Genomic DNA, 16,817 nt, shown 5'->3' with positions numbered 1-16,817 from the left:
TAATCTAAAATTTGCAAGTTAATAAATCGTACCATAATCTTAAATTATTTAAGTATGAACTATAGACATAGAATTTTAGACATAAACCCATCAGTAGTTGAATGATTGTGTATATTTTTTTAGAAAAATCGAATAACAGTAACTAGGTATTAATTATTAGTCATGATAGTTGATCGTACTATATACTCTAAACCTAATAAACATTCAACATATTTTACAAGACATATTTTATTTTAATTAAGAACTCTCTTTTATTACAGTCATCGGTAACTCCAGTAGTTGTTTTTATGTTCTTGGAATACAAATTCTTGCAATATTTCACCTTATTCTTTTGCCATTAATCTAGCTCATGTTTTAAAAAGTTTTAACAATTTTAATAAGGATTTATAGTGATAAAATTAAATTAAAAAAAGAGGAATCTTCTAGGTAGGATGAGACACCCCACGTCACGTGGGATACAGGGATAGATTATTAGTATTACTGTATTGGTCTTTCGAACTTGAAACCAATATATAAATACTCATGAAAAAACAATTTGGAATGAAATAAATTAAATAGGTCATTTATATTTCTAAAGATGTTTGATATAGAAAAAGAACCAAATTTTGTAAGGTTGGTTGCACTTTAAATATTTTAACTTTCACAAAAAAGAAAAGGATTTTAAATTTGAAAAAATCGATGATTTCAAGTTTAAAATAACTAATACTAAAACTAATATATATCGTATTTATGGAAATTCGTTAAAATATCTGATAACATTAAAATTTAATGTTGTAATGATTTTGAAACATTCTTACGACTCTTTACTAAATTTTTTATTTGTTAGATACAAAGAAAATCTTATACCCAATTAAAAAATAATCATGAATCTTATGATTCTATCAAAGTATAATACTCAATCGAATGTACATTTCTTTTTTTAAAATTAAGCTTAAATTTTTAATTCATTTGTAAAATATTACATGAATTATACATGCATTACATTTTTAAGACTTTATCAAATCAAAATTATTTTATCGATTTTTTTGAAAAAAATTTAAAAGAAACTTAAATTTTATAAATATATAATATAAAAATAGTTCAACAAATATTTTGGTTTATTTTCGCATTTATTTAGAAAACTCTTGTGAATTTGTATAGTGATCCTTTTCAAAATACTATATGATAATTGGAAAAATCCTTCTGGTCAAAGTCGTATACATTCATACAAAAATAATAGCTTATGACAAAATAATGAAAATTATTAGTGGTGCGGGTTTAAGTCTTGGTTAAAATTTTAATTTCTTTAATTTTTTCTCTGTTTTCTCAACTATTCAGGAAGCTGTGGAAATATTAAAAAAAAATAACTTTCTAAACGGTCTAAACTCAATCTATTTTCTAATATTTTGCTGTTAATTAGATAATGATCGGTACATAGACGCAAAAAAAAGACCCTTATCATGGTTAGACTAATCCATTTTTTGTTTCTTTCAAAATCTAAACTATTTTCTCGTACTATACGATATAAATAAAATATGCATAAATACCAAAAACTAATATTTATTAAATATTTTATATTATTCATCACAAGAAGGGATTAATGTATGTGTTATTTGGTTATGCTAAACTATTTTGAAGCAAAGAGTGGAATATTTTTTGGGGATGAAAGCGTGATTTACCAAAAATGATTCTTTATTACAATAAAAAAATATGAACTTTTCCAATTTTATCTGCTGTTTCAATATTCACTGCTTCGAATGTCAAAAATGATAAATAAATTACCATAATATTCGATATTGCGCTCTGTGTACCTGCGTCACTATAAAATACAAATAAAAATGATGAGCGTTTGGATAGATTAAAATTATCAAAGTTTTATATGCTTGAGATTTTAAAGAGCTAGTTTTCAAGTTGAATAAAATAAATTGCGGTGCCAGTTAAAAATGTCTAATTTAGAATTTAATTAAAGTGTGTTACGTAACCGTCTAATTTAGGAGAATATTTGGACGCTGAAAGAGCGTGAGATAATTTGAATTCGTACATGCGTATATTAATCAACTATCCAACGCAGATAAATTGCGTACGATATTTTTATTCGCTTAATAATCTCTTACAATAAAAGTTGGACGATAGGAAATTGATTTCCGAATGCTCTTTGTGAGTTATTACAATAGACGCACTTGTACACGGTACATGTATAGGGATTACAATATGATATAATAAACATAATTCGCCTAACGCATTTTGAGAGTGTGGTTGGGTATTTGTATGTTAGTCTTTTTTTCCAGTCACGTTACATAAATGTAATAGTTTTTACACGCTTTGAGGTAATTTTTTAACCATATTCTCTAAGTGTATACGGGCTCTTAACGAATTATTAAAATATGGTTTAGATAATTAATTTTATTAGCATCGCAGTGTTAGAGAAGGTTCTGTTTTTATCGTGAATATAATACGCATACACAATACAACGTGTACTACATTGCTGACTATGTGATTATATATCGGTGTATAATGCTACACAAATTAGTTAAAATCATTAGACAACGTTGTACGAAAAATATGACATTAAATATAGGAAGTATAATTAAGATGTACGATATGATAAAAATAACATTCACTCGATATTTATGTAAAGTTTTGTGAAGACATAATAGTATGGAAAACTGTCAGGAATATATAAAAAATCGAACTTGGAGTATGCGTATTAACAGTGGCGTCATTTATGGGGCGAGGAAAATTTATGCATTTATCAAAGTCTAGAGTTTAGCTATTTCAAAGTCGGTATATCATCAAAATATAAATACATCTTTTATAGGGCCATTGACATGTGGTAAACCTGAAAAATTAGATATGTACTATACATATATTGATATACAAAGTAAAAATATATTATTGGACACGTTCGACGTTCTTCTCCTCTCCAAGTTAATTGGTACTATGGTAAAATGGCCACCGAGTCGGCAATTTAATAATTACATGTCGATTACCCTACTTTAGAAAAAATTGAAATGAGGACATTGGTATTTAACCACTCAGATTCATTTTGTTGATTTTTAACTTCTTCGTTTATTATAAGATTGACTCCTTTGAATTTGGAGCTTCAACTAATTTAAAATATCATATAATTATATGCCATATAAAAATGTATTGGTATATCTATAAATACCAGATTCACATAGATAATTTACATTTTGTATGGATAAAAAATCTGGTTTTTGATAAATTAGTTAAATTATAGTTGTGCGAGTTTGGCGAAAAAAAATATTTTATAATTATTCACGTTACGTAGCTGAGTAGTTAATAAATTGAACAGGTACCAGTGTTGAAACGTTGAGATAAAAAAAAAAAAAAATAAAAAACAAAAATAATTAAAGCATTTCAGTTATTAAAAAAGTAAAAATTAAATTAAAGATGGTCGTAAAAGCCTTTCAAGTTTAATAATTTTTGGCAATCAAAAACCAAACGTCGACTTTCATCTAAGTAATGTAGAATATTAATTTTTTTTTGCAAATGTGTTTAATTTACACAAAAAAATATCGTCAAACAATACAAAACCTTTTTTCCGTTCATATTCAAAAGCAACGTCGGCCAAAAAAACCGTAACTAAATCCTTAACTTCTACTGAATACGATTGACCGAATAAAAACATTTGCAGACATCTTGCCGAACTCCGTACCATCCATATTATTACAGTAGATAAACAATAGAGTGTTATTTAGTCGTAGGTAGTCATGAAGTCGCTGAAATGAATTCTCCTGTTAAACACCGAACGGCATCGTTAACATCCAGTTGGGTGACCGTTCAGGATTTAAATTATACGGCTGTAATTTGCAAATCACTTATCCTAAGACTTGTAATAATGTTACGTTAGCATACAAAAATGGAAAACCCATTGTCATCTTTCAGTATCAGGCAATGGCTGTAGCTGGAGAGCCATGATGTAAAAGAGAGTAAATTTTTGTGGTTTTTATTTCTTTACAAGCATTACGCATTTTAGTCCATCTATGAAACTGTACCAGTCAAATCCATAATCCTAGCTATATTAATGTAGATAATATTAATAAAACTTGGAATTTAATTTAAGAGTGTGTAAATTATTTAATGAAAATAAATTATTTTCGAGGTTTATCATTTTATATGTGACTTTGTACGTTACTACATCATACCGACAAATGTGCATGGTTATACCGGAAACAGTTGAACGCCCCTCCCCCCATTCTGACCAATAGAAAATATATTATTTTTATTAACAAGGAAAAAATATAAAAAAGAATAACAATCCGTAGCCGGGGACCAGTGGTAGCGCACGCATCTCACCGGGTTGTCGACGCTGTCCTCGTTCTCCGTGTCATCTGTCACCGTGGTCATGGTGGCTGCGGACGAGTCGGTGCTAGTGTTGACCGTGGCCGAGGACTCGATGGACACCGAGCTGGAGCCGAGCACTTTGACCTTGGGCACCGGCGATGGCTGCTGCTGCGACTGCTTGGACCGGTTGAGCATACGTTGGGCGCCGGCGGACTTGAAATGGAGTCGGCGCAGGGCGCTGGACGCGCTGGCGATAAGATCGTTTCCGGGCGATGCCGTGCCGTAACTGGAAGTCGACGACGGTGTTGGCGATCCCGGCGCCGACTTCCTCACGAGAACCGCCACCCTGTGGTGCTGCTTGCCGGTGCCTCCGCTGACCACGTCGACGGCACCACCGTCGGCGCCGCCCCCGCCGCCGTCGCCACAGCCAGTCCAGTAGTCGCTGCCGACCTGAGGCGAACAAGATAAAAGCAAACCGTCAACAGGTGTCTACGATCGCACAGCTGTGTACAACACGACGACCTACGGCCGTGTTGTTGCGATGCCGTAAAGCAGGTATCAAGTAGTTTAAAAATTTTACCGAAGATTACGATAGTGATGGTAATGATATTCGCGGAAAATGAAAGAGTACAAGGGTAAAATACTGTTGATAATGAAAGAGTGGCGATTGACCGGGACCGTTAGAATCGAATCATTGATGGGAGTTGTAATTGTTTAAGTAATATTCTGTGGAGTACGAGGAGGGTCATGATTTCAACCTTAGCAGGTGGAACGGGTTGGAATGCGGAACAATTTATGTTTTCCGGTAGGATAAGATCGAAATCGTAGGAAGAATGGCATCTGATGCACCTTTTGAAAGAAAAGAGATGCAAAGCGAGACATCAGAAGGAAATTAAGATTATTTTCCGAGTATTATTGAACTAGTTATTGTTATTACATGAGGTTGTATGTCGACCAGATATAAGGTTTCGTTGCAAGCAAAGAAAATGTACACAGAGAGCAGTTCGTAAATTTTGTTTAAAAATCTACGAGAACAAGCGAAAAGAGTGCCCGATCATAGTGACCACTGCTTACAAACGTCAAACATACTCGTATGTTATACTAATAACAGTTTTTATACACCAGGTTTCGAAAGTGCCCTGGTTTTTTCGATTTATGATTTAAAATTTAAATTATTTAATATCCGATTATGCACGATACGTTACATCTGAATGTCGAGTGAACGATGTACGTTGAAAACGCTAGCCGACTGATCGTGTTTATTTTTAACTGGTCATATTATAGTGTTCAGTAATAAACGTTACAGTCACGTTCATGTGTGTTTAGTTGGTCGCCAACTAACCGATAAATGTGTATCGGGTTCCAGATATGAATTATAATATCATGTATTTCCAATATTATCGCAAGGCATATGGCTGGTCGAAGATTCGAGTTGATTGGCACCAACGATAATTTGTCAACTGGAGGATTAACAACCGACGTACAATATCCAAAAAACCCTTTTTTAATAACAAAAATTAAACGATGTAGAGACTTATCACATTAATTACGTAATCAATTCAAGGGATTTATTGTTAGTGTGTTCAGTAAATTAATAAATAATACTAGATGTGACCTACTCTCGCAGTCAGTTATTATCCGTCATTTATTGAAATTTTTTTGTTATTGTTTTAATTTTTTTTTTTTTGTAATGATAAACTTTAGAACAACATTTTCGACTGGATGCAGAGGCCATGCTGCTTTTAAAATGCACATAGAAGACAAATATTCATTATTTATTAGAGGTTCAGAATTGAACATATTGAGTACAGAATTAGAATAATATGTATATTGTTTTGTAAGCACAACCTTACAGTAGAATAGTGAAATAAGGTATTTTTCGCTGCGGAAAAATAAAATCACGCAGATATCCTCTATAATATACTAATGTTAATAAAATATCTATATCACACCGCAGTAGGTATATACCGTGTAAAATACCGTGTTTCCGGCTTCCGAATAAGAGGAATTACTATCCTTTGACTGAAACACACTGTTGCTTCCACCACCAACCGGATATGCTAAAAGGATACGGATGTTTCCTATGTTTTTAAATTAATTAATAATTCAATTAGTTAACTTTTTTTAATTAAATTTTATATTTTTTCTCTCATCGTTGCTAATTTTACGTAATTTTCCCAGTATTTTATATTTTTTACGGCAGTGAGAGAAAAAAATATCCCGTTGTACTTATAAGTATATATGGATTATAAAATAATGTTTTTAGGTAATTTATACTTTTTAACTATCATGGAGGCTGCCTTTTGTGGGCCGCATACATACTCATGCACGGTTACCTCTACAAACTTTGATAATCTGGTGTTTTCGTCGGTGATTTTATTTTCTTCCTTTTATTTATACGCTGATATTAATCAACAAAAAAGGGTAAACAACGACGGTTGCAGTGAAGGCGAGGAAAAATACTGGGAAGAAAAATGTATAAATACAATAACCAGACTCATAGTATTTTAACGGATGCACCAGTTATTAGTGTAATAGACGCAGTATAATGTTGCTCTTGAGTAAATCGACTAAAGGCAATATATCTTGTTCCTGAACGAGTTTACGGCCTCTACCACCACCACCGCAGGTCAATGAATTTATCGACCAAAACCGCTTTTGTTCCGCTTCATTTTTATGGATAGTTTGCCTACAATCCCATTCATCGTTTATTCAACACGAACTTATCTTGATGGAAATGCAAAACGATAGACGTTAAATATAAATGTATTGTACGTGTATTGGCCGACTATTGCAACTGTTGTTTACGAATGGATTCTGACTGGCCCATTCTTAGGTGTGAAAAATATTGTGAATATAAATACAGTGAAATATATTAACTATATTATATTTGTACGTTTGTAAGGAATAAAATATGTCACCTAATAATAGTACTTTACGAATAAAAATGTGTGCAATACTTTTTCCGTATTCACACATGTATAATTTAGTGATATAAATTTACTTGATTTACTCTTTGTAGAAATTCATAGTTTTAAGTTTCAAAAAAGTCAGACATTTTTAATAATCTAACTATTTGATATTATTCTAGTTTTATTATTCGAATAATATTTAAACTATCTCCACATAAAAAGGTTAAATTATTCCAAACTGAAAATATTCGGTACACAAAAATAAATGAATATCTATAATCTTGATTGGAGTATACAATACAAAAATGAAGATAATTAATTTTGTTTTTTATTAATCAAATTTCTAACTAGAAATAATACTTAAATATAATATTAAATAATGTTTTAGTTTATGTTTACAAAAAATTAACTGTATTTGAAATTAAATATATTTATTTTTTGAAAATTAATTATGATAGATGTTAAAATACTATTTCCAACGACCAATACGGATATAAATTATGCTTAAATTGTATATTTTAAAATTGTATCAGTTTTAAAAATATTTTAAATAAAAAAAGAGCTATTAGTAAACCAAGTATAAGTTTTTTGTAAAAATATTATTTTTACAATATTTTTCGAAACCATAGACTTAATAATATACATTTTGTGATACGTACGTTATTCAAAGAATTTTATAAACATAATATTATATAAGTCATATTGTGTTGTTATAACATTTATTTTTCGCTTCTCATTTCACCTACGATTACTTGTGAAAACGAATCGTTTGATGTTTAAGACTGCATGGTAGTTACGATAAATAGTCAGAAACTCAATTGGATTTTATGTATTTGTAAAAAACTGTATAAAGTAGAAAGGAAAAATATTATAAAATAAATCGAAAAAATGGTTTGATTACTGTACAAACGGTGAGTGTTGGAGACCCCATTAATTCGTTGTTTAAATACGTTTAGAGTATGTATTTCGCTTGAAATGTTATCCGTTTACTATTGAAAATTCCTTGAGGTCATATATATATACCTAGTTTTATATATTTAAAAATATTATATAAATATATACCGAATCATTTTACGTTATAACCAGACCGTTTTAAAAACCATGAATATTTAAATTGTTTGATGATGCGTTCTTTGACACATGACTCACCTTATCGGTAAGTATATGGCATCCAGTTCTCATAATCTACTATTTCAACAAGCTACTACGTATTACATTTGTTTCTTTAATTTATTCATTCGTTTAACATATTTTAAATTCAATATCAAATATGGTAAAATTTTAAAATATCGAGTGATAATTTTGTATTTATTATTCGTGTATCAAATAAACTGTACAATGATAATTTATTTCGTTTACATAGTATGTATGTAACTATGTATATTATTAATGATTGTTGCAAAAGTTTTGTTCTTCAACGGATAAAGTTCTAAAAAAATAGCTTTTTAGGAATAACAAATATATATCGATCATACTTTACGTAGGAAAATGTTAATTGGTGTTTATAACCGCGATATATTGTATTGATTTGTATGCACGCATTTTCGATAACATTGATAGAACGAAAATTGATTAGGAAAAATAAAATATAAGTTGAAATAGCTGTTTTATAAATATTATTTTGAATTAATTAAACGATTTTTCTTCTAGATAACGAGTCTGTGTACACTCATCTCATATTTAAATTCTATGAAAATTAAGAAAATTTAACAAAAAAAGGTGATGAGATTATGCTCAATTAACAGTTTAACAATATTTAACTCGTGAATTCGACTGTTTATATTTAAGTAAATATAATATATATTATCAACAACATGTATCAATTATTTTGAATAATAAATAATAAATAATTTTTACTCAATTTACTACGCTTGGTATTTAAAAATATAGTTTTTAATAATGCTAGGTCACTCTTTCAATTTTGTTTAAGCAATAAATGTATAAGTGTAAATAAAAATAAACCATTTAGTATGTGTTTGAAATTTCCGTTAATATATTCTAGTACAAGTATTTATTTTAATGTAAGGAAAAATAAATAGGTTTGTTCGCTAAAAGTCAACAAAACAGATTTTATTATATATTATTTTTTTTTTTTATGACAGTAAAAATGAATTTCTGTGAAAAAAAAGGTCGAATTCGTTATATGTAAATAATCATTTTACTACCTTTTTTATGAGTTCTGTATATTTTAGTATTCCTTATTTTATTTGTATATATTTTTATAAATATTTTGATGAAGCGTTTCTGAAAACTTTGCATGAAAAACTAAATTTGCACGATAATAATTAAATATTAAATAACATAGTCTAAGTTGGGTTAAGCTGCAGGGCAGTAGCTTTTCCTGCCCTTAAACTTTTCGACATCCCTAAATGTTCTGCTTAAGTTTTAAATCAATATTTATGCTAGTCCTATTGTATTTTACTGGTGCATTGCCATTGCTCACGTTAGCTACAATAATATTTGTTTTTTAGTAGTCATTACTGGGTATACAATTTAGCGAAAATGGTTCTCGAATAGATTCTTTGTATATTTGCGTGTATTATACATACAATTTATAATTATGAAATACTAACTATTTCATTTGAATGCAATTTTTTATCTGGAAGTGTAAACGTGTATACAACGTGTATACTTATTCCGAATTGAATAGTACATTATATGATTTTCGATGGTCAGACTTAATGTATACAATTCCATCAAATCTCAAATACATTTATTTAAATAATTAATCCAGTCATTAATTAACATCAATATGTATAAAATACAAAATATTGTGTTATACTATCTAAATATATTATTATGAAATATTGATTCATTTTTTATTTTCATAATAACTCAATTCTACCTTATACTTAAAAGTGCTTTGTCTCAACGTTATGTAACTCAAATATTTGTACAAAAGATATTTTTTAAATTAAATTCAATTTTATTAGATTCAGAAAAAATATAAGAAAAATATATCTTATTTTATTTATATCTATGATAACTGTTATTGTTTAGTTACAAGAAACATTAGTAATTTTTTCCGTAGTAAAAATTGTACATCTAAGTCGACTGCGTACATATTGTACTTATTTAAAAAGTTTAACTATGTATTTTTACCAATAGTAATTAAAATTTTTATCGACTTTGAATCGTGTAATTTGAAGATAAATCACAAGTATATTTGTGTTCGTTAAGATTTTAAAAACGAATAAATATTTGACCATTTTATTAATTGTCAGAACGTTATAAAAATATACAAATATACAAAATGATTATGTTCCATTTCAGTGCGAGAAAGCTATTTTTCGAATTTATTATAAATTAAAATACTGTTCGTTAACAATTCACCTTTATGAAAAACAGGAATGTCGATTGTTATTTAATTGGACTATTTATCTCTTGAATGTATTAGGTACCTTCAAAATCGCGCGCGTGTTTCTACATTGGAATTTTAATTTAAGCCATTATTAATGTGGTTGGTCTTTATTGCATTCTGTATCTAAAGCAGTAAGTCTTATCGCAAAAAATAATCTTAGTGCACAGTAAAAAAGATGAATAATAAAAAAATAAATGGTTTAAAGCGCCTGCCTGTCACATTTTTGTTTCTACCGTCGGTGGACACAAATAACAAAAGTCATGATTGTGACATTCTGTTTTTAGTTTTTTTTTCACTTTTATTAACAAAAATAAAAACGTAATATCATCTTGTGAACCTGGGGGATGTTAGTAAAAACGGCAGTAAAAAAATGCCCAACGAAGAAAAATGTGCGCTTGTTATGGAAAAATTATACGCTCTAAATGCAAATATAACATGAAAAAAAATATGTTTCCCTTTCCGAGAACTTTTAAAGTATATGAACGCGAAAAGAAAGCACACACACACACATACACACACACACATATGACGTACATAGACTAAAGAAATACTAGAAGGACATTGTTTAAGAAATATAATGAAAATTCATAGTTTTTCTATCTTGATACTATTCACGATGTTTTCTGATAAATGTAGATTGTCTTTTTATTCAAATCACTGCAGTTTTATTAGTATTGGTGTATAATTTAAAGAAATCGTGGTTTTGAATCATCAAACTGTACGTATTTGTAAGAATATTAGCCGTGATAGTAATTCGTAAGTATAATAATATATTGTTGTTATGATCGAATGAAAAATAATAAAAAATGCATAGACAAACACGACGTTGTAGTTCGGAGATCTGTTGTAATGTTATGCAATGTAAACATCGAAATAAAGGTACATGCATAAAAAAAAAATATTTATATAAAAATAATGATAAAAATATACTTAAATATGTACACACGCATATTCCACATATTATATTTTCTATACATAAAAAAATTACTGCGAGAAGGTACGTACTTAATGCAAATCCATTGTCTAAAAATACACATTATTTCATTCGGATGAATGCGATGACATAATATTTTATTGAAGGTGTGTACGTCTTTTGTTCCACGTATACAGCTTTAGTTAAAAAAACTCAAATATCACTATATGTTTGAATGGTTGTCGTACACAATTAAAATGTAGCGTAACTCTTTAATTTTTTTTCATTTTATCGAATCGACAATAAGGATATTAAATATGTTTATTAAGCATGTCGGCGATGCAACGAATTTCCAAGCGAAGCCCAAACATTCGTAAATATGTGTGTATATGATAATGTTAATATTTGGTTTATGTTGATATTATTCATGCATGTGGATTAATTTATAATTTTTCGCGTACAAACCTGAAATATCAAATATATCCGATGGTAAAAAAAAAAAAATGAAACAAGGGTTTTTGTTAGTATTCTATACACTATAGTGCCACAATAATAAAGCGTCAAACTATATATGTCTAGTATAATAAATAATTTTATCCAAACCTATAATCTTTATCTTAACGATAAAGTGAAATATAAATGGGTCTAGTATTTATAGCAGTTATAGTATCTTATTTGGACGATGTTTTTATTATAACTTTTGTGCTATAAAAATACATTATATGATGCCGATCTGTAGTAAGGCTATTTATGCACATGATACTCGCGAGTGATATATTGTTTTTTAATTTTTGATTTTATTGAAACATAAAAAAAAAAACAGAACTATATCTTTTGATTGAAACATTTTTCTCTGAAAAACGAGATGATTAATATAGCTAATATTCATGTCGAAATTAACCAAATGTTAACATCACTTGTAACGTTTATATGTTTATGGTGTGTATTGTGCATGCAATGTATACTCGTACGTGTGAACTTAGTATTATATTGTATTTTTTTTTTTTTTTTTTAAATAAAAACCTAAGAAAATATGTACCGAAAAGGCGAACGTTTTTGTGGAGAATCTATTGTACACCCACAGACAGGCCTTCCGTATGATGTTCTAGATTTGCGTTCGTGGGGTATTTCTCGTGATTGACAGATGCTATATTGTAGACGGACTGAAAAAACGCAGTGCGCTTGAGTGTAAACATTCAACGAAACAAATAGTCATCATCCCTCAAATCATTGCGTGTTCCCTGGTCATTTATACATACATTGAATCTAATCTGTGACAAAAATTTCCTTGGTTATTATATTATTTTTTTTTTCCAATCAGTGTCATCGAATGAGGTCAAGTCGTAAAATACAGTGACCTCTTTTTCTTGGTTTTCGTTTTTTGGGATTATATTTTTTTCGAAACTGCTAAAATCTACATTCATAAACAGTCCTAGTGATCGGACAATTGTATGCAATCAGGGAGTTTTTTATAATCTTAAGAAAACAAATCTGTCCCGTTATATGTTAGATGACATAATCAATTAAACAAATAGTGAAATGTATATTTGTAAGCAAGAGACAAATAATATTATGAGCTAATCGTTTATTGGAATTCTAGGAAATAAAGAAAACATATATATTATTTGTTATATAATATTGTTTATTATATATATATATATATATAAAGTTATTTCATTAAAAATATGTCTGTATATTTCAAGTGGTTTCTACATTTGAAAAATAATCAATTGAAAAAATGGTATTGCTTTTTAAGTTTTAGTTGTTACATATTATACTATGTAACTTAAGTCTATCTAGATTGAAAAAATTAATAGTCACGCACATACGTAAATTGATTATGATTGTTGTCGAGTAGTTCAAGTTAAATAATATTATATTTATACCCGAGGAACAGTAAGTCAAATCAAGTTTAATATATAGACAATACTTTGAACCATATCGAATTATCAGTTATGTAATGTTAATATTATGTATAGTAGTCGTCAGCAGTAGAATGGATCCAACCATTAACAACGCCAGTGTTATTAAAAATAATGCTTAATTTTATTTCACCTTACATTGACCTTATGTTGACTTTTAAGGTTCTATTGTTCATACATTTTTAGGATATTGTCTTTTTGGGGTTTTTTTTTAAACCTGTGGGCATTTTATTTTGGCGAGAATCGTAAAATAATCACAAAATAAGCTAGTTTTATTTTTCACATTTTAATATTTCATCTCCATCACCGATGAGCTTTTATACACAAATTTATAATTATAGAATAAATAATTGTTCACGATTTGTTTGCTTATGAAAAATTATTATAACAATACCTAAAGTCCACACGACACTGAATATGCAATAATTATAAATTATTGATTTTATAGACAATATATAATAAATCTAGAACTTAAACATAAATATTTAACTTTAGAATAGTTTGTAGAGTATAATTTATATGAATATTTAACCTTATTAAAATTAAATCCAATTAAATTTAACACAATAAAATATGTAACACTATGAGATAGTTGCCCTTTATTCATTTTGAAGCTAACTAATTGAGTAAATTTTGAAATATGTTGGTATTGTTATAGTATAACTCCCGGAGTTAATCTAAAACTATATTTACTGTAAAAGTTATGAAAATCCATTAAAAATGAATACAATATTAATTTTTAAAAGTTTAATCAACTAAATAATTAAATTTGAATGGAAAAAAAATTGAAAAAACAATTAATCGTTTTTCAGAAAGAATAATATTTTAAATACATAATAAACTGTACTTGGCTTCTATATAGTAATTTTTATATCATCAAAGAGTAAATAGAGCATAAAATACGACTATCGTGAAAAAATATATATATATAATAATGTTAGGTCGTTAATTTTGTTCAACTCGAAATCGAAAAGCTATATCTTAAAATTAAACATGAAAGGATAATAAGTACAATGAGAAATTCCTCATGAGAACCTTAGGTCTTTCTTTTTATTATATAATACAAGCAGTTCGGAATAGTTTTATGTTACAAGTGCACTTCAATTTATGTGATATAAATGTAGTTTATTACAATACTCATATACACAAATTCTCGACGAATCTTACGAATATAACATTTAAGCAATCGGGGCATAGGTTTTATTACGTTCTATAGATTATTTAATTGTCTCTGAATACGATTTGTTTACAGACAAGGCATTCCCAAGAAAAATAGTGCTTTAGGCAAAATCAAATTTTGACACGTCTGAAAAAAAAAAAAAAATTGAACTCTTATTTTAACTTAGCCCCTCCCCCTATTTTTTATGTGACATATCTACATAAAAAAATTTTAATTTTTTATTTTATGTATAAAATTATACTTAAAAATACTTAAAAATGATTTCTATAATTATTACTCAAAACCCATCACTACTGCGACTGTCGGAAATCGCGGAAGTGATTGTGTGGTTTTTTATATTTTTTAAATAATTGAAAACGCCCTGCGTAGGCCGTTATACGAAGTAATATAATAACTGTAGATAGTATTATTTTATTATTCAGTTAAGTGATGTTCATGAATGAATTAATTTAAACATTTTTCTTATAAAACACCAATAGAACTAAAAATAATGTATGAATCAATTTTCAAAATGCCACCCCTACTAAAGTGCCGGTCTTGACAGGTGCCTAGCTTGTCACCTTGAGCCGACCCTGTTTACATACCACAGTAATCCAGAAAATGTATTTATATCATTAAATATATTTGTTTTTTTTTTTTTTTTTTATCAATATTGGTCTTATTAAACTATAGAAATTAAAAGTTGGGAAAGCATATTTCGATGAATTCACTTTGACTCAATGTTATGCCGTTTTGATAATTTCCATTAATTTTAGGATGGTTAAACGTATTTAAGTGAAACGTCAGTCGGTTACTCGAATCATTATAAAATATTGTTTTGTGTTTCGTTGAAGTACCATAAAATCGGGGGTCGTGAAGCATTATTAATAAAATTGTATAAGTTGAATGTAAAAGTTGTGAGATATATTGCCGTCTTATAGGCTATATCTAAAGTTTTCGGGAAATAATAGATTCAAAGGTGTTTTTGAAATTTTTCCAAAGTGTTTAAATGTTTGAAAAGGAAAATTCGGAATGGGTTTCGTTGCTCGAAACAACCACATGAACTAATTGTACACAAAGTTTTTGAATCACTTTAAACTTGGTAACATTTCAAAGGTTCTGGAAGTAGTTATTTTATTCAAAATGCATTTTGAGTAAAAGAGAAGTAAGTTATTTTTTTTGTTTATTTATCCAAAAACCAAGAATAAACCTACAATGGATGTCATGGGAAGTTAATTTTAATGGAATTGTATCATTAAACTGTAGATTAGTACTGAAAATTCACTGTTAAGACTGTATTATATATTCACACATTTATCATATTTTCCTCCTTTTTGTTTTATATTTTAAAAATAAATGTTGAAATTAATTTTTATAATAATAGCTTGAAATATTTAACTATTAATTTTCATTATTTAAATAATATAGTTCTGATATTAACTATAGAAAACGTACGAAAATACCCAGCCATTAAAGTATAAATATAAAAGTTTTGTTTCAAAAAAAAATTACCCAATGATCTTGTGTTAATTTAAAACTAAGAGAAAGAAAATATTATTTGAATAAATATAAAAATATTTTAACATAAAATACATACTATTATATTGATGTTACATAGGTGTAGATTTTTGTTATAAAATGTGTTAAATGAATACTAAAGCAATTACATTCCTTGATTCAGTCAGGATTTTTGTCATAATTAAACATAGTTAAATGTGATAAAACCTGCAGTACATTGACGTACTAAAACTGCCTATATAATACCCCGTGTTACAATTAAGAATATAAAATTTATGATAAATTAAAAGGATTCCTGGATATTTATTAGTAAAGCTCGGAAGTTGTAGAAGTTGTATATTTTTCTGTATACTCTCAATTTATAGCAGATCAAGCTAGAAATCTGTTCCATACAAAAATTAAAAATGCATTTTTTTCGCATATTTTGGTAATTTTAGAAAAAAGTGCATATTTATTAATTTTCATGAGATTTTTATGCCTGTGTATTATTTTCTAAACAATTTGAAGTTTTCTTTTATTTTATTTTCGATTATTTTACGTACTAATCACCATACCTTACCGTCGTTATATCAATTTAATTTAACGGAGTGTATTTATCTTTATAGCACTAAGGTGAATATTATATAATACTATCGACGTTATCGTTAATCTGATAGCAATGTAGCTAGTGTATTATTAATACTAACATTATATACAATTATACATTAACCATAACTTTATCGGATGTTGAAAGAAGTTTTTCGCG

The 16,817-nt window shown here is 28.2% G+C and overlaps 1 protein-coding gene across 1 annotated transcript in view; it reads right to left on the bottom strand.

The window, feature by feature from the left end:
* The window catches only part of LOC112686948, a gene marked incomplete at its 5' end in the record, with an annotated part of 190,534 nt that overhangs the window by 75,686 nt on the left and 98,031 nt on the right, over positions 1 to 16,817 (bottom strand). Inside the window, one exon of the mRNA XM_025559448.1 lies at positions 4,300 to 4,737. Coding sequence (XP_025415233.1) covers positions 4,300 to 4,737 — 438 coding nt within the window. The remainder of the gene's footprint in view (positions 1 to 4,299; positions 4,738 to 16,817) is intronic.

Source organism: Sipha flava, unplaced genomic scaffold (assembly GCF_003268045.1).
Source record: "Sipha flava isolate LNK unplaced genomic scaffold, YSA_version1 32_pilon_pilon, whole genome shotgun sequence".
Classification (NCBI taxonomy): Eukaryota; Metazoa; Arthropoda; class Insecta; order Hemiptera; family Aphididae; genus Sipha; species Sipha flava.
This window is presented reverse-complemented; position numbering and strand designations above follow the sequence as displayed.